A 19,742-nucleotide genomic window follows, 5' to 3' on the forward strand; every position below is an offset into this window, starting at 1 on the left:
TGAATCCAAACTTCACAGAACAAATCCTTGCCCTCTAGGCCCTCAAGTGCAACCCTTTGATTGAATCCAAACTTCACAGAACAAATCCTTGCCCTTTAGGTCCTCAAGTGCAACCTTTTGATTGAATCCAAACTTCACAGAGATTTGCTCTGTGAAGTTTGGATTCAATCAAAGAGCTGCACTTGAGGACCTAGAGGGCTACATGTGGCCTTGAGGCCACAAGTTCCCCATTCTTGTGCTAGCTATTTGCAAATACATTAAGGGCAGTCACTAGGGAGAAGTATTAGACTCCTTAAGTGAGCTATCTCAAAAGAGAATGAGATGCATTCTGAGGTGTTGAGTTCTTTTTTATTGTAGGTTTGCAGACAGAAGCCAGATAATTAGTTGTTTCTGATGTTGTAAAGGTAATTCTTGAACAGTAAAGAGTTAGATTAGGTGGTGTCCACCCCATAAAAATGAGAGATATTATTACCCCAGTGATCTTGGGATTGGAGTTGGTCAGGGAGGATACCATTTTAATTATGGAGAAATGAATCACAGACTGGAATGGAACTCTGACCATGGTTTAGAATGATAGTCTAAGACAGAAGAAGCCAGAAGTCCCGACTACCAGCTCATGACTCAGTTCTTCCAGCAAGCCCTGGAAATTATCAGACACCTGGGTGGTTAAAAAATTAGAGTTTAGGGAGAGGCTAACAAAGACAGAGCATTGGATGAGCAGAACATTAAGTGATGAGGGCTTTATTTTTGGTTCTGCTACTAATAAGCGTGTGACCTTATGTGATCCTTAGACAAGCTCAATACCTTTTGTCTCTCCATTTGGAAAATGAATCAGGTTGGATTAGATGATTTGAAATGTCTCTTCCAGCTTTCCCATTCTATGACCCTCTAGCATCTTCTTACCTCAGAAGTTGTGAGTGCTGTAGCTCCCAGCTCTTCAGTTATATCTGCAACCAAGCCATCAGACCAAATATCTGATGGGGAGTGCCCATATCTTTCCAGGGGATAGATCAAGAAGGAGGCATCTATCACTTGGAAAGCCTGTTCAACAGGGATGGACATTTATATAACCCTATTAAACAAAACCTCAATTATTCATGCATTAGAACCCAGGCAGAAATAAATGGTAATAGGTATTAGGGTCCTGCCTCCTCAGTCCCATTTCCCAGAGGTGCACAGTGCAGTAAAAGCTAGTCTCTCCTGAGGCTCTATTGGGAGGTAATTAGCCCACAGTAGCTCTGTCTCTCCACTTGGGATCTCTGTGTCTCTGGAAGATGTAGAAGACATCTCTGGAGAAGCGAAAGAAGCTGTTAAACACTTTCATGGCCATGTCAGCATGGATTGTGCTCAGGGCTGAAGGTTCAAGTATGTTGAGAGCAAATATTAGAAAAATCTTCAATGGAGGCAGCTTAACTACCCCTTCCTTAGTTCTCCATTTCATAATTATATGCCAACCAAACTAATAACTAAGAGCAAGTAGATGAATCCTTATAAAAATCTGAATATGAAATTCTCAGATTAACAGAACAAGAAGTAGAAAATTTAAATAACTCAATTTCAGATGCCTCACAGCACACAGTTTTGCACCCCTCTTGTGCACTTTTTATGAAATGCTTTATATTACAACTATCTGGGTTTAAATCTTAGCCCCCTACTAGACTACAGACTCCATGAGGGAGAAAGGAATGTCTTGCTTAGACTCTCTTCTTTTATCAGGCACAGTGAAATATCCCTAGCAGCTAGCACCTGGCCCATGCAAATTGCCTTGAAGCTTAAATAAACATCAGGGAGGCACTTAGTAATATTGGAGGCATAGTGGGGCTCATGATCTTTGCTTTGTATTTCTACTGTCAGGGCAAAATGTCCCTGTTATCCTTACATTAATAATCATCCTCATAATGTTAATTTAAGGATTTACAATTATTTTTCACTGTGGAGAGCCCGTTCACTGCCACAGATTGCAGCACTTCTATAACCTAGTGTTTCCTAGAATTGCAGCAGCTGGTGATGAATCTCTGTGGACTTTTCTAGGATGATCTAGGTAACACACAATCTCTCACTGTCTCTATATGTGAAACTTTTACAGCTTAGTAGGACCTGCCAGAGTTTCCATTCTGTTGACTGAGCTTTTGAGGACCAAGGATCACATTCATGTAATGAGGAGGAATCATGGTAAAGATTTTGTTGGGAGACTAATGGACAATTAAAAACATAAAAAAAGTAAAAAAGAAGTTAATTAATGGAATACTTGGAGAATGGAGTCTTGTAGTTTAGGAAAGTGGCATGGTGGAAAGACTATTGGATGCCAAATTAGAAACTAGTGTATTTGAGTCCTGGCAGCAAGGAGTCAGCGAAGAATGAAAACCCTGACTTGACAAGTATATCTCCCCCCTAAACCTCTACCCCCTGGGGCTACTCCATTAAATCCAAATTATATTGTTGAGTCATGTTCCCAGAATTCAGCTTCTATTTATTTCTTCAGAATCCTGAAGGTCTGGGGCTTTCTGATACTATTATCCATGAGCCCCCACCAGTAGGTTTCTCATTGATTATAAGATAGCCAGCTAGATTTCAAATAGCTTTTAGAAAAGGGTATTTATAACATGGCATAGCAAGGGCATTAGTTATAAAAACAGCCCCTTAATTGGGGGTATATTCTCACTTGTACACAGAAGATCCTTGGGAGAAAAGGGCTCAAACTTAGGAAACACATGTGCCCAAGGTTAAATTCACATCTCCTGGTTACTTGAAGTTTTTTTTCTCCTTTTTTTGGAAACCTCACAGAACTCCCTTTGGCTTCTTTCTTTTGGGCTTGGAGAGGGTAGTCCATATGTATAGTTTATTTTTGCTCTTCTCTAAATAGAGACACTTGCTGCCATCAGCCACAGCAGCTTTGGGGAATTCTGCTACTAGGTTTTTGGATACTGCTACTGATACCAATGTGATCTCCAGGTTTGACCTACCAAAGTTCACAGTATCAGAACATAGTCAATTCTATCTCTGGATATTTGATTGCTTTTTCTTGGGAGACCTTCCTTTTGGCCATGGCATGTCTCATGTTATTCATAGCTGGGGAGGGAGAGAGAGAGAGAGAGCACTACTTTTCTCATCTTCCCAAGAGTAGTTCCCCTTTAAGCTTTGCTCAAATTGGTATTACCATCTCCTAAAATGAAGTGCTATATCCTTCTTGGTTGTATTGACTCCAAACTGCTTGCTGGCTTTATATGTAGCCTAAGAAGCATTGCTAGTTCTATTTAAATAGTCAGAAGATATTTCCTGTGCCGTATCATAAGCTACTCATTGAATGACCCAAAATATTTAATTTCTCTTAAATTGATTAGGGGCTGGATCAGAACTTAGTTTACACATTTGACAGGTTGAATCAAGCTATCCGTACCAGTTGGGGTACATGCTTGTTCAGGGAGGACTAACACTTCTGATGTGAGGGATTGCTGAGCCCTTTTCAGGACTGCTCATCCACCTTTCACTCAACTCTTACCTGTGGCTCTGAGAAGCTATAGCATACACAGTAGATACACCTTGATAAACCATCTTGGCAGATGGGCTAAACCAGATTGAGAGTAACCAATGGACCACAAACCCTTTGGTGAATCAGAGGGGTGTCTATCTCAAGCGTGTGAAGACTTCCTCCTGTGGAATAGGTAGATGAGAACAATTTGTTCCAATGGCCATGAAGGCAGCTGAAGTAGGCACCGTAGAGCACTTGGAGCTTGGCCAGACATGACGGCACCAAGATCATCCACTGCATCCGTGCATCCCAGGCCATTGCCAATCATCCTGACTTTTGCCTTGCCATTTGACTTTGATGACTCCAGAAGAGAGGCTGACAACCTTGTGCAGCTCTGCCTCACTTAAATCCAATTTACCCATGAGTCAAGAGATCACTCTGTGATGTTACTGGTCCTTTTTGAAAATGAAGGACAAGCATCAACAATGCCAGGAGTGATTATACTAATTGAGGTACTGGTAAAACCCCACTCTAGTTTTCTTATAGTAGAGATGGCTGGGGCTATTTCCACTGCTCAGATATTTATGTTGTAACACTTCACTTTCATGATCACTGTGATAGACACATCAAACTTAATATATCTAAAACCAAGCTCATTATTTCCCCTCCCCCTCCTTTTACCTTCCCTATTACTGTAGAGGATAACACCCCCCTCCCTCTCCTTTAGGCTCACAACCTAGGAGTTATCCTGCATTCCTCACTATCTCTCACCCCACCCCCACCCCCACCCCACACCCCCTACATCCAAGTAGTTGCCAAGGCCAGTAAGTTTCGCTTTTAGAATATGCTTCCTTTCTTCTGGCACTGCCACCATTCTAGTGAAGGCTGTCATCACCTTGCACCATGATTACTGCAATAGCCTGTTTGTGGGTCTGCCTTCTTCAATTCTCTCTCCACTCCAATCCATTCCCCATTCAGCCGCTGAAGCAATTTTCCTAAAATGCAGGTCCAATCATGTCACCCTCCCCCCACCCTCACTCAATAAACTCCAGTGGTCTCCTATTATCTCTAGCAGCAAATATAAAATACTCTGTTTGGCATTCAAAGCCCTTCATAATTTAGCCCTCTCCTACCTTTCCAGTATTCTTACGCCTTACTCCCTAATGTGTACTCTTCGATACAGGGACACTGGTCTGTTTATTCTACAAATAAGACACTCCATCTCTTGACTCCAGGAATTTTCTCTGACTGTCCCCTATGCCTGCAATGCTTATCCTCTTCCACACTGACTATAGACTTCCCTGTCTTCCTTTGAGTTCCAACCAAAATTCTACTTTCTACAGGAAGACTTTCCCAACCTCTCTTAATTCCAGTGCTTTCTCTCTTCTAATTATATTTCCTATTTTTCCTGTACATCGCTCACTTTATGTATTTGTTTATATGTTGTCTCCCTCATTAGATTGTAGGCTCCTTGAAGGGAGGGACTATCTTTTACCTCTTTTTGTATCTTCTGTGCTTGTCACAGTGTTTGATAATAAATGCTTATTAATTGATAAATGCATTTTAAAAATGCTAATTGAGTGATTTTTGGGGGGATATGTTGAAGAAGGAAGCATATAAATTGTTATCCAAATGGATAGGGCTAAGAGCCAAGAGAATTATGAGTTATTATTGGAATATCTGTACACCTAAATAGGAATGCAGAACCCAAGATGCACCAAGTATTATGTAGGGGTTGAGATACCTGGTGCTTTTAATCTATACGTAGTTGGAAGTGAACTGGCATTGAAAGCTACAAGTGCCACCTGGTGGCTTCTGTAGATATAACACCTTGAGCAGCTGCTCTAAGGGATATCACTCAATGCTAATTGAAATGTTGTTCCCTTATGACCCTAATTATCTCTGTGTGGTGCAAAAAAGTAATAGATCCATAAGATCCTGTTTAAGCTTGGAGTTAGTGTGCATGTCTGAGAGTATGTCAGTATGAGTAGTGCATTCAAATTATTTTAATCTTATTATCTTTATTAATAAAAATACACATTAAGAAACTTCAATTTCATCATTATGAGTACCCCCTCAAGTTGTGTAGATTTCAAATTTTTATAACCTAGTATATATTCTTTAAGAGTTATCACTTAGGCCATCCTGATGATGAGTCTTTCCAAATTTAACTAGACCAATTAATCAATGAATGTGTATTCACTAAGGACTTGGGTTAGGCACCAGGAATCATTGAGATCCATCGTGTGGATAGAATTCCATTCAGACAATGAATCTCCATCCATCACTAGGCTAATACTTGAAGCCTTTCCACCTTGGTAAGACCTACCAGGACTTCTTTGGTTGTGTCAACTCATAAAAAAATGCAAAATGATCCTGAGTCTAATGATAGATCTGTCCTTATTTTATAATAATAGTTAACCTTGATATAGCACCTTAAGGTTTGCAAAGCACTTTGCAAATATTATCACATTCTATCCTCACAACAATCTCAGGAGGCAGGTATTGTTATTATCCTCATCTTACAGATGAGGAAACTGAGGCTGAGAGAGTTTAAGTGACCGGTCCAGGATTACACACTACAGCAAACTATGGTCGTGATGCACGACAATGGAATAACTACTTCCCAACTTGGACGCTACAATTTTCAATATGAGGATGAGAAAATCCTCACATCCATGTGAAAAAGTTTAAGTCATTCTGCATATTTAGTTCATCACTTTTCTGTAATGAGGTTGGTAGCATGCTTTATCATTGATCCTCTGGAACAATGGTAAGTCATTTCATTGATCAGAATTCTCAGGACAAACGCTATTGATGATAGTTATTTCTCTCAATTCATTGCTGTCTTCTGTGCAGAAAGGGATAAAAGAACAAGAAAAAGAATCAGTATGTGAATAGATTAGATTTTGGTCATTATTGTTCAGTCATTTCAGTAAGGTCCAACTCCATTTGAGGTTTTCTTGGCAAAGATACTGGAGTGGTTTGCCATTTCCTTTTCCAGCTAATTTTACACATGAGGAAACTGAGATGAACAAGGTTAAGTGACTTGCCCAGGTTCACACAGCTAGTAAATGTCTGAGGCAAGATTTGAACTCAGGAAGATGTCTTCCTGACTCCAGACCTGGTACTCTTTCCACTACGTCACATAGTTGCCCTTATTCTATCTACTATACCACCTCACTGCCCACAGATTATGTTACCGTGTTGGCACTGGAGTCCATCCAGTCTTGGAATAAGATCAGGAAAAGATGAAATATGAGAGCTAGACAGTGCAGTGGAGGGAATATGAGACTTGAGGGTCTTGCATTAAAATCCCACCTTTTCTGTCTTGTGTGATCTTAGAAAAGTTACTTCTCTCTAAGCCTCGATTTCCTCAAGCTATAAAACATGGGGATTGAGCAAGAATACATTGAAGGTCCTTTCCATCTCTTGATCTATGGACCTAGGATCCTCTGTAAAATAAGGATTGGGGAGAATGGGCTAAGTGCTTCAAAGGTACTTCTATGCCTTACATTCTCTGATACAGGGAAATATGAGGTGGTGTTTGGGACAAGCCACAAAACATAAAACATAAACTGGGAATAATAGCATCTACTTCTCACAGTGTTGTTGTGTGGCTTGAACATCCATAAAGCATTGTGAAAACTTTAAAGCCCTATCAAAATACTACCTAGGGTCATATGATTCCTTGTTCTAAGGCTCCCATGTCTGCTTTGTCAGGATCACTCTCCCACCTGAGTCATGATGCAGTGAGGTACAACGGACAGAGCATAAGCTCTGGAATTAGAGGACCTGATTTTAAATTCCATCCCACGCATTTACTACCTGTATGTCCTTGGGCAAATTATTAGCTTATCTGGCTAACTCGATTTCCTCGACTGTAAAAGGAGGGGATTGGACTAGATAGTTTGCAATATCCCTGAGAGCTCTAAACCCATGGAATAGTGAAGAATTTTGTAGTCAGTATTTCAGGCAGGGAAATGACCAATCAGAAGAACATGATGGCTGTTAAGCTGCCCAAAAGCTTCGTGGTGAAGAGACAAGTGTCACCTGCCACATGCTGGGATCGTGGTAGGTACACAAGAAACTCTTGTGGGTTGACAGATGTTCTTCCTGGCAGTTGTGCCAAGGATTCAGGAGGCCCAGATTCGGGCATGGCTGAATATTCAGTTTTCAGTAATGTGGAAAGACATTGCATTTTCCATTTCCCCCCTCTAGTTTGTCCTCATGAGTACTCTGGGCTACCTATTATAGGTGACCAGGGCCATGCCTGGGGTCATTCTAGAGCCTCTGATCATCCTGGCTTCTTTAGCCTTCTTTTCCAAATCCCATCTTCAGTCTCAGACTAAGCCAACTCAAACCAGTAGCCCCTAAATCTTCTTCCAAGAATTATGCTATTTCCCCAAATGCCTGTGACTGAAGAGCCTAGTCACAGTCACATCCCATTTTATCTCTATCTTCCACCCCCTCTAGTTCTTCAACCATGATCAAATTCGCTCTGCTGCTATTTCATCAATAGATTCGCCTTTTATTTTAGTCACCATCCATGGAACTTAATAGATCAAAATGTTCCTTCCTGGACACCAGATGATCCCTTTGGGGGGTTTACAGTTTGTGACGGTAGTAGGAAATACCATTCTCCTATGGCTACCACATGCCATATTAAAATGTAAGCTCCTTCAGGTTACACATTGTCTTTGCTTTTGTGTTTGTATCCCCAGTGTTTACACAATCCTTATCACATAGTAAGCACTTCAGAAACATTCATTCATGCTCAGAACCAAGCCATCAGACCAAATATCTGGTGGGGACAGCTTGCATTTTTCTAGGGGGTAGATTAAAGAGGAGATACTCATAACCTGAGGACCCTACTTAATAGATGAGAATTTATATAACCTCCTTAAAAAAATTCCCAAGTTTTTTATGCCTTAGAACCCAGGTCATGGTATTTAGGGTCATGCCTCTTCAGCTCCTCCTCCCAGATGTGAATGGTACAGGAAAGAGAGCTAGTTTCCCTTGAGACTTGTTGGGAAGCCATTAATACACAATAGCGCTCTCTCTCCCCTTGGGATCTCTTTGCCACTGGAAGATATGGGGACATCTCGGGAGTAGCAAGGGAAGCTGTTATACCTTTGCATGGCCACACCATCACTGATCTTGCTCAAGGTTCAAAACACATTGAGGATAAATACTAGAAAGGCAGAGATAAATAAGATGGCATAATGGAGCAACAGGATGGCATAGGGATCATGGCTTGGGTGTCTAAAGTACTTGGTACTCGGCTTGTGTCGGTCTCCAGTTGTGTGACTTCAGTCAGATTGCTCAGTCCTCTGACCCTTGGCTTCATGCATGATCACAGTGAAGTTGTTCTAGGTCAAGGATTGTGGGGCCTGGTTCCCTTTGGCAGTCTGGGAAATCTCATGCACCCCTTCTCGGAACAAGGCTTTTAAATGCATAAGATGATCTACAGAGGACTAAAAAGAGAAGCCAAACATATTGAAATTCGGTTGTCAAAATATCATAGACTCTGGGTTGAGATTCCCTGCTCTGACTGATCTATCACATTGTTCTTAGCCCTCAAATGCTAGCTATCAGAGTGGGATCATAAGTTTGGGAAGGGTTTTGGCGTACAAAGCTTTGAGAGTAGCTAGGTGGCACAGTGGATAGAGCCTCAGGCCTGGAGTCAGGAAGACTCATCTTCTTGAGTTCAAATCTAGCCTCAGACACTTACTAGCTGTATGACCCTGGTCAAGTCACTTCAGCCTGTTTGCCTCAGTTTCCTCATCTGCAAAATGAGTTGGAGTAAGAAATGGCAAACCATCCCAGTATCTTTGCTAAGAAAACCCCAAATGGGGTCACAAAGTGTCAAACATGACTGAACAACAAAAAAGAACTTTGAACTTGGAATTAGGAGGCCTAGGTTTGAGTACATTCCTTATTAGCTCTGTGACCACAAACCCCACTTCTTTGAGTCTCAGTTTCCTCATCTATAAAGTGGGGATAATGATATCATTTTGTGACATGACAGGGTTGTTCAATCAAAGTATGTAGCTACTACTTACTATGTGTTAGGTGAAGAAAGTTCTTTGTAAAGCTGAAATTTCAACAGAAAAGTGAGCTCTGAATATCTGGCTCAGTCTTCGGCTCTGAGTGCTACCTGTTTTACCTCAGCCCCAAAAGGGAAAAGAATCTTCTTTATTTTCAGCCGACTCTCAGGGAAGATCAAGCTTCTCAAACGGAAATATGGCTCTGTCTTGTCTTCTGATGGAGTAAAGGGGCTCTCATGAAGAAGCTGGACCCTAAGTCAAGAGATGGAAGGCACCTGAGAGGCCATCTAGGGAGCGGGGGAAATGTGAAAGGTTTGGAGTCAGAGGATTTGGATTCAAATCTTGACTTTGCAACCCACTGCCTGTATGACCTTGGTCAAGTCACTTCTATCTTTGGGCCCAGGGTTCCTCATCTGCATAAGGCAGAGGTTTAACTAGATGACCTCAAGAGCTTCTTCTAGCACTAAACTTGATTCCTCTCATTTTATAAGTAGGGTTTGGAAAAGGAGATGGACTTGTCCAAAGCAACCTAAAGAATGCACAAGAAAGACAAGATCATGGGATTTTAGAATCACATGCACAGAATAAGAAGGGACCTTAGAGGACAGAGAGTTGCTGAATGATAGAAGCATAGAATTTAAGTTAGAAGCAGCCTCAGAGGCTGTCAGTTCCACCCTACACATGGAAGGCATCTCCATTATAACATACCCAACAAGGGGTCAGTCCTACAACCTCTGCTGAAGACTCCCCAACAAAGAGAAGTTCAACTCCCTCATCTTACAGATGAAGGAACTTGGGCACAGAAGTAAAGTGCCTTCTCCAAGGTCACACAGTTAGTAAGTAGCAGAGTTGGGGTTTAAACCCAGGCTCCCTGGCTCCAAATCCAGTGCTTTCCCAACAACACCATGATGTCTTTATAGTAGGTCTTAACAAATGAGACTTGGGGGTTGTCTGTGATCCTCTTCTTTCTAATGCATCCTAATCTTGACCTTGGTATTGTAGATTATTTTTCTGGATTTGTTATTTCATTAAAATTGGAAAGTCCTAATGAGCAGCTTTCTTTACTAGGACAGATCAACCTTGGCTGATGTGTAGTTTATGATCTCAGAGATTAGCCTGGGACACAGAAGTGAGGTGACTTGTCCAGGGCCACACAACCAGTACATGTCAGAGGAAGGTAATCACAACTGCAAAGCCAACTCCATCTACTATGCCAGTCAGCAGACCATCACCACACTGCACATGGAAAGTGTGCTATATCCAATCTGCTTATTTTATGTTTCCTAGGGACTGGCTGGAGTAGGAAAATAGAAGTAGAGGGTAAATTAAGGTAACCATAATTGTAAATCAAGCTCTAACATCAAGCAGAATCATACAGTGATTCTGGTGAACATTCCTTGCCTCCAGCATCCTTGTATGGAGAGATTATTACAGTCCCCTCCTCAGGACATAGATCCAAAGATGACAAAGATTCTTGAATGTTTTTTATCTAGACTCCTCTCAGTGGCACGGGCAGGGTAATGGATGTTGTTGTTTAGTCATATCTAACTCTTTGTCACCCTATTTGGGGTTTTCTTGGCAAAGATACTCTAGTGGTTGGCCATTTTCTTCTCCAGTTCATTTTGTAGATGAGGAAACTGAGGCACACAGCATTAAGTGACTTGCCTGGGGTCACACAGTAAGTATCTGAGGCCAGATTTGAATGCAGGAAGATGAGTCTTCCTGACCCCAGGCTCAGGGCTGTACCCACTGTACCATGTAGCTTTTCAGAGTAATGAATAGAGGGCTGAATTTAGAGGACCTGAATTTAAATTTCACTTCTGTCAGTTATTCCCTGCATGACCTTGGGCAAGTCACTTAACCTCTGTATGTGTCAGTTTCCTCATCTATAAAATGAGTGGGTTGGACTAGATGGCCATTAAAATTCTACTTTAAGCCTGTTAACTTTCCTTATCTGTAGGTCCTCTGTGTTTCTAAAGAGGGGGTTAAATTCTTTGGAATAGCTTGTACGTCTGCTCTTTACTGGGATAGTTCCGTAGTTAACAATGTTGACATATGCTTAGTGTTTCGGAGCAACAGGAAACAAATTTAAAAGACTATGTACAAAGTATGGAGAAATATATTAGAACTGTGCTTTTTAAAGATGTCTCTGTCTTATCAACCATAAGGTTACCACCCTGTTCTTTCATGGAGTTTCAGAGGCTGCTTTGCTGCTCATGGATTTTTTGAGAGCTCCTTTGACATCCTTGTTCCGTAGTGTGTAAATGAGAGGGTTAAGCAAGGGGGTAACAAAGGTATAGACCAAGGCAATCTGTCGATCCTCATCTTCTGAGGTGCTGGACCTGGGACGCAGATAGACCAGACTACAGCAGCCGTACTGCAGCAGGACCACCGTGAGATGGGAAGAGCAGGTGGAGAAGGCTCGCTGGCGCCCCTCAGCTGAGCGGATGCGCAAGATGGTGGTGGTGATGAAGACATAAGAGATGCAGATGAGCAGGAACGGGACAGTCAGTACAAGGATTCCTACCACATAGAGAACAGCCTGGTGAACTTGGGTATCAGCACAGGCCAGGCGTAGGACAGGTGGCACATCACAAAGGAAGTGGTTGATCTCCCGGTGGTGACCACAGAAGGGCAAGGTGAAGATCAGTGCTGTCAGCTGAAGGGAGAGAAAGAGAGCTAGGCCCAAGGAGCCAGCCACCATCTGGGTACACAGCTTCTGGGTCATGATGAGGGTGTAGTGCAAGGGATGGCAGATGGCCACATAGCGGTCATATGCCATGACAGCCAATAGGAAACAGTCAGTACTGCCAAGGGTGACAAAAAAGAACATCTGGGTTGCACAAACAGCCAGTGGGATGGGTTTCTGGGCTCCAAAGATGTTGGAGAGCATTAATGGTACCACAGTAGTGGTGTAACAGATCTCTAAAAAGGACAGGTTGGACAGGAAAAAGTACATGGGAGTATGGAGGAAAGTGTGGGTGCACACAACCCAGATGATGGCAGTGTTTCCACAGAGGATTATCACATAAAGGAGGAAAAAGAGAAGGAAGAGGAAGGCTTGCATCCTAGGGGAAGAAGTGAACATTCGGAAAACAAATTCAGTGGCGCCAGACTGGTTGAAATGGATAAAGCTGGGAAGAACCATCTTACCTGCTAAAGGAAAATATAAAGTCATGGTGAGTTACTGATTTATCTAAATAAAATCAGCAACTCAAAGTTTCGTTTTTATTACTCCTCAGCATATGTCACAGTGGAGGCTAATTTGATCGAGGAGAACTTCAGATTCTCCCTGACCACACCTGTCTCCAACTCCTGGGACTGTCTCAGGACATCATCACTTGAGGTCCCTGTACCTACTCCTCATCCCTTTTCTTCCATGAGGGTAGAGAAATTCCAAGGGCTCCTTGCTCAAAGTGACTTGTTGGTTCAGAAATAAAAAGTTTAACTCATGAGGGTTTTAAAGTAGGTCTCATTTCCACGTGACATTTTCTTCTTCGCAAAGCTAGAAAGCTTTAAAATGGAGATAATTAATCAAATTAACCTAAAGCATGGAGCCCCCAATATTCTTTTAATAACCAGCCTAAGAATGTAGTTTCCTGGCTAGTTAAGTTTGGTATAATTAACTATTTATCTTCCCCTTGATCTCTATAGAAGAGATGCTAATTCAGGATACAGTGTAATTGTCTTTATCTAGAAAAGCTATCATTAAGATAAAAACACATTGGAAAATTTAAAAGAACAAAGAAACAGTGGCAAACAATGATCCAAGGCTGTGTATGGTAATGAAAAAAAAGGAGCAGAAAGAAGAGGGGATTCAGCAGCATTCTGGAGGCTTCTCCAAGTTGGCATAATTTTTTCACTCCCTGCTGGGTTATCTTAATATGATTCCTGGTAAGCTGAGGATAGGAAAAAGTTGAAGCCAACGCAAGGCTTAGAGTCAGTCTCATGGAAAGTGTTCTTCATCTTCCGATGCTGTTTGCTGCGCACTACTATTGCTCTTCGTCCTACCTCACTATCTCTGTCTCTCTCGTGTCTCCCACAGAGAGATTTTAAAAACTCACTGCAATGGAAAAAAATACAAAACAAAACTCTGTACTCCATTTTGAATCAAATTGATAATTTCATCATTTCACTGTCTGTGAAAACTATAACGCCCATTGTCATTGGAGAATAAGCACACATTTCAAGGCAGTCAGTCAGTCCACCCTTTCTGAACCACTATTACATAGCATGTGATGAGATCACACCATTTCAGATTTCAAGACCTGGTTAAAATCATCTTGACCCATCATTTCATCTCTCTGGGTCTTAGTTATCCTTATTTATATAAGGAAGGGCTTGGATTAGATGACCTCCCTAATTTGTTCTAGTTCTAACAGTCTATGTCATGTTTACTAACGTTCCTTTCAGCTCAGAGATTCAAAGTTCAAAGTTCTAGGGTTCATTCAAACTTTCATGGAAACCATTGTCCCATTCTGCCATTTTATATTCTAAAGTTCTTAGTTCTGAATCCTGTGTTCAAAGGCATATACTGGTTCTGGTAGTCTATATTTCATATTCTAAAGTCCTTTTGAGATCTGACAGTCTACATTACCTCCCTTCACGTGAAAATATTATGTTCTAGAAATGAAAGTCGAGTTAACTCTTCTCTGGTGGAGGTTTTGCTTTTCCACAGTAGCATTATGGCACCTAGCAATATCAATATATAGTTTTATAAGCAACTATTCTATAAGCTCCAAACCTGAAGAAAAAAGAAGAGGAGGAGAAAGACGAAAAAGAAAAGGAAGAGGAGAATGAGAAGAAAGAGGAAGAGGAATAGGAACAGGATGAGAAAAACAAGAAAAAGAAGAACAAGAGGAAGAGGATGAAGGGGAAGATGAGGAAAAGAAAGAGGAGAAGCATGTCGATGATGATGATGATGAAGATGATGACAGGAATTGGCAAGTGGGATAATGGCAGGAGAAGGTAGAAGAGAGACAAAGATAAAAAAAGGAAGAAAGAAGCTAGAAAAAATAAAAGAGAGGAAAAGAGCAGAAGAAAGGTAGTTATTTCAACTAATATTGGTTGTGTACCACCTTGCCTAACAGTTGCACACTTTTCGTTAAGGCTCTGAAGGCCATAAATAAATTGAAAATATCATAGAATCTCAGGGTTAGAAGGGACTTTAGAGATAATTTAGTCTTACCAATATGTGAATGTTTCCACTCTACAACATACCTACCAAGTTCTTCTTGAGCCTTTGCTGAGGGACTCTAGTGAAGGATGGATCACTGCCTCCAGAAGCAATCTGTTCCTTTTTGAGATAGCTTTAATTCTTTTTTTTCTTTTTTTTTAAGCAATTGAGGTTAAGTGACTTGCTCAGGATCACACAGCTAGTGAGTGTTGAGTGTTTGGTCTGAGGCTGGATTTGAACTCAGGTCCTCCTGACTTCAGGGCTCTATCCATTGTGCCACCTAGTTGCCCCAGGATAGCTCTAATTCTAAGAAAGCATTTTTTAAAAAAATCCCTCGTGTTTAGCTCTGTTCCTGGTTTATTGACTATTGGCTATTCTATGATATATTTATTTCTCTTCATATAGAACCTAAGAATGATGTATAGGCACCTAAACCTGTTAGGATTCTGGCATTTCTCTTTTGAATGAGGCTGAACACATCTAAATAAACTGATCTGATTATCTTAGAATAGGATTGTAAATCACACCGAGGAGAAACGGAGGCAGTGCTAATATTCCCACAACTCATAAAATCTTTCCTTGATGTATAGATAGAGAAAATAGAGAAGAAATGACTGAAGGTGCCTCAATATCTGTCTTCAAGTATTTTAAGTGTTGTCCTGTGGGAGAAAGATTATTAAGCTTGTTTAGGTTGGCCCCAGTAGAAAGAACTAGGATCAATGGGGGAAAGCTACAGAGAAACTGATTTGAGAATGGCGAAAGAAAAATATTGCTGATAATTGGAGCTGTCCCACATTGTGATGGGCTGCTTCCAGAGACTGTAAGGTCTTCACCACTGATCATTTGTTAGAAACGTGGTAGATGAGATTCCTGCTCCAACATGGGCTGGACAAGATGACCTCTAAGGCCTCTTTCAATATAGATATGTTGATATTCTATCAAGTAACAGAATATCATTATCTCTTGAATAAATCCTAGAACATTCATAAAACTATAGCCATTTGTAGAAAAGTCCTTGTAGAGGAAACTGAGGTCCAGACTTGTCTGAGGTCATACAGCTACTAAATAACTTAGTCAAGATTCAAACCCAGCTCTTCTGCCACCCAGTCCAGTACTTTCTACATTAGAACAGCTCTTGCAGTCTCATTAGGTAGGAGAGAAAATCAGCATCCCTTATATAGAGCACATAATAACTGAAAGGACACATATTCATTTCCATTAACCAGGAAGAGAAACTGGGATACTCTTGGTAATTGAAGAAGGAACGCTTCTTGGGTACATTATAAATTCATATTATCTGACTTCATCTGTACTCTCACAGCAGCAAGCCAAGTTGTTTATTCTTCCTTTTCTGTTTCCTTATCTTGTTCCCCAGAAAAATCTTTCTAAGCAGCCTCTTCTCTCCCCAAACCTCACACCTCTCCTTTCTCTTCTCCCACAGTTGAGGACTCTGTGGATTACTTTTTTGAAAAAAAAATGAAATCATTCACTGTGAACTCCCTCTACTCTCTTTTTCATCTCAAAACCTCTTCATATTCCCCACTCTCTATTTTCAGTCTCTGACAAAGAGGTAACCATTCTCTTTGACAAGACCAATTCTTCCACATGTCCTCTTGATCCCATCTCCTCTTATCTTTTCCAGCAGATTATAACATCAATCATCTCCCCCCTATCTTCAGCCTTTCCCTATCTACTTGCTCCTTTCCTCCTGCCTTTAACTCTATCTTCCCCATATTAAAAAAAAAAACAAAACCAAACAACTTCACTGGACTTAACCACCCCCTCCAGCAATTGGCCTATTTCCCACTTCATTTCCTTCCTCCACAATACTCCTAGAATAAACTGTCTACACTCACTGTTTCAACTGCCTCTTTTTTCAATCACTCCTCAGTCCTTTGCACTCTGGCTTCCATCCTTGTTACTCAGCTGAAACGGCTCTCTACAAAGTTATTAAAGATCTGTTAATTGATAAATCAGATGGTCTTTTTTCAGTTCTCATCATTTTCAAATTGTCTATTGAGTTTAAGCCTGTTGAACACTTTCTTTTCCTAGATGCTTTATCCTCTTGGGGCTTCTTGACGTTACTCTCTCCTACTTCTCCAACTGCTCCTTTCTAATCTCCTTTGCTTATTCATTATCCTGATCATGCCCCGTATCTGGGGAGTGTCACCTAAGACTCTGTCCTAGGTCCTTTACTCTTCTCTTCCTGCGCTCTTTCTTGTTGACCTCATCAACTCACATATTTTAAACAATCATTTTATGCCAGTGATTGTCAGATTTGGATATGTAGTTCCAATCTCTCTTTTGACTTTGAGTCTTGCATCACCAATTGTCTATTGGGCATTAAAAATGAATGTCAGGAAGATATCTCAAACCCAATGTGCTTGAAACAGAACTCATTATCTTTCCCCATAACTCATTCTTCTCTCTTTCCAGGTTCATAATCTTGGTGTTATCCTCTACTCCTTACTCTCCCTCATCCCACATCTTCAATAACTTGCCAAATCTTACTGTTTCTGCCTCCCCAACATCTCTTGCCCCTTCTTTCTACTCACATGGTTGCCATAGTTACTTTAGTATGGGCTCTCATCACAATTAGCCTAGATTAGTACAACACCCTCTTGCTGATTTCTGTTTTAAGTCTCTCCACACTTTATTTCACCATCTATGATGCTGCCAAAGTAATTTTTCTGAAGTACAGATCTGATTGTGTCACTCCCCTACTATACCAACTCTAGGGGCTTTGTATTGACTCTTAAATAAAACATATATTCTTCTGTTTAGCTTTTAAAGCCCTTCATAACCCCTGTTAACTAGCTGTTGAACTTAGACAAACAACGTTTTTCCCCCTGCTATGGGCCACAGCTTCCTTGTCTATAAAATGAGGGTGGATTACATGCTATTTAAGGATTCTTGTACAACCCTGTGATTTCATGACTCACAATGCTCCTACTCTGATGATTAAACATCAGTTTTATTCAAGCTTATGCTGCCTGGCTTATGTATCATGGCACTAACCAATGATATTAAGAGTTTGACAAATGTTTGTTGAATCACATTGAACTAAAAGAAAGTGTTGGTGGGACAAACCTGTCCTGTGTATAGGCTAGTAGTGATTTCAAGACAAAGAACATTGGTAAGGAACCCTGGGGTGTTTCCCTTCTCTTCTAATAGCTAAACACTCTAGGGATTAGAGGGGGATAATGAAACATTTCAGCTGTTATAAGACAGCTCACAAAATGCAAAAAAGACCTAGAACAGAAATTTAAACCTTTTTTTAAGTTATGCACAATGTCAAAATGTTTTTAAACGAGTAAAATAAAATACACAGAATGGCAAAGGAAACCAATTTTGCTGAATTAAGATTTTTTTTCCCACCTAAGTTTATTGGCTCTGTGAAATTGCTCCATAAATGCCTATGGACATCGGGGGGTCCACAGATTCTAGATTAGGAACTCCTGACCTAGAGGAAGGAAGCCGCTACATTTAGTAACTTCTCCATGGAGAGTTAATGGGAGGACGTGGAGAAGAATGACTAGAATGATGTATAAATATCCTTCCCAGGGAGGGCATAAGATCCTTGAAGACAACAGTTGTGGGTTACCATCTACATCTGTGTAGATGAATATCGATCTGTATGGATATTCTGTATGGTAAAGAGGAAAGAATCTTGGCAGCTAGGTAGTGAAATGGATAGTACACAGGACTTGGAGTCAGGAAGACCTGAGTTCAAATCCTGCCACAAACTCTTACTATCTAGATAATACTTGGCAAGTTGTTTAAGCTCTATTTCAGTTTTCTCATCTGTAAAATGGGGATAGTAACATCTACTTCATAGAGTTATTATGAATACCAAGTGAATTAACAAATATAAAGTGCTTTGAAAACTACAAAACACTATTTAAATGCTTACTACTACTACTACTACTACTACTACTACTACTACTACTACTACTACTACTACTACTACTGCTATTACTACTACTACTACCAAGATATCTGTGTTCAAATTGCAGCTTTAGAACTCTACCATGAGCAAGTTCATTTCTCTGGTCCTCAGTTTCCTCATGGAATACCTATGGATTGGACTGGATCAGCTCCAAGGTCCCTTCCATCGCTAAGTCTATGATGGTATGAGATCACGGATCTATCCGTGTATTTAGCCATTTAGGTGAAGGACTATCAAATCTGGTTTAAATAACTTTCTAAGGATAATCCCTTTTCCATGAATTATAGAGATGAAAGCGTCTTGCAGTTGGGTCCTGTGGGATGTCATTTCATAATTATATGGTAGGAGCTTGGATATTTTCTGACTCAAGAAAGTTAAACTCCTTGGGCTTGGAGCTCTGAGACTAGGCTGTATGAGCCAAGGAGGGAGAGGTGAACATGAAGGATTGGGAGATGCTGTGTCTACTTTCTCCCTGATTCAATTGACAACCAGAGCTGGGGGACTTTTCTGGTGCTGTGGCATGAAGTCTGTCTGGGTTTATTTAATCATTGAATGAACAAACATCTATTGAGCATGATTATGTGCCCAGCAGTGTACATGGTACTTTGAGGGATACAGAGAAGTGGGAGATGTGGGCCTTGCCCTTGAGGAATTAGACTCATTGAATGTTAGAGCTGGAAGTATTACAGAGTATTAAGTCTACCACCCCTTTAATTTCACAGATGAGAAAACTGAGGCAGATAGGTGGCATAGTGGATGGAATGCTTGACTTAACAGTCCAGAAGACCTGAGTTCAAATCTTGCCTCAGACTTTTACTAGCTATGTGACTATGGGTAGTCTAACTAACCACTCCAAGCCTCAGTTTTCTCATTTCTAAAAAAAAGGTAGGGTTGGGCCAGATGGTCTCTAAGGGAACTTCCAGTTCTAATTGAAGTGGAATGAATTATTTCCCAATGTCACATGGCAAGTTAGCTGCAAAATTGCTTTTAGATCCCACATCTCTTCATTCTAGGGTCTGTCCTGTACTTCAGTTTATGGTATACTTTGTGAGATAATACTGGTACACCTGAGCTATTGAAGTATGTCTTGGAAGATGG

The 19,742-nt window shown here is 40.8% G+C and overlaps 1 protein-coding gene across 1 annotated transcript; it reads right to left on the reverse strand.

Moving 5' to 3' along the window:
- Window positions 1-11,704: 11,704 nt before the first annotated feature.
- On the reverse strand, window positions 11,705-12,667 carry LOC114041676 (olfactory receptor 10Q1-like). The gene has a single exon (XM_027860251.1). It carries the CDS (start codon window positions 12,665-12,667, stop codon window positions 11,705-11,707), a length of 963 nt encoding a protein of 320 aa, XP_027716052.1.
- Between the last annotated feature and the right edge of the window lie 7,075 nt (window positions 12,668-19,742).

This window comes from Vombatus ursinus, unplaced genomic scaffold, assembly GCF_900497805.2.
Source record: "Vombatus ursinus unplaced genomic scaffold, bare-nosed wombat genome assembly UNPS02014177.1, whole genome shotgun sequence".
Classification (NCBI taxonomy): Eukaryota; Metazoa; Chordata; class Mammalia; order Diprotodontia; family Vombatidae; genus Vombatus; species Vombatus ursinus.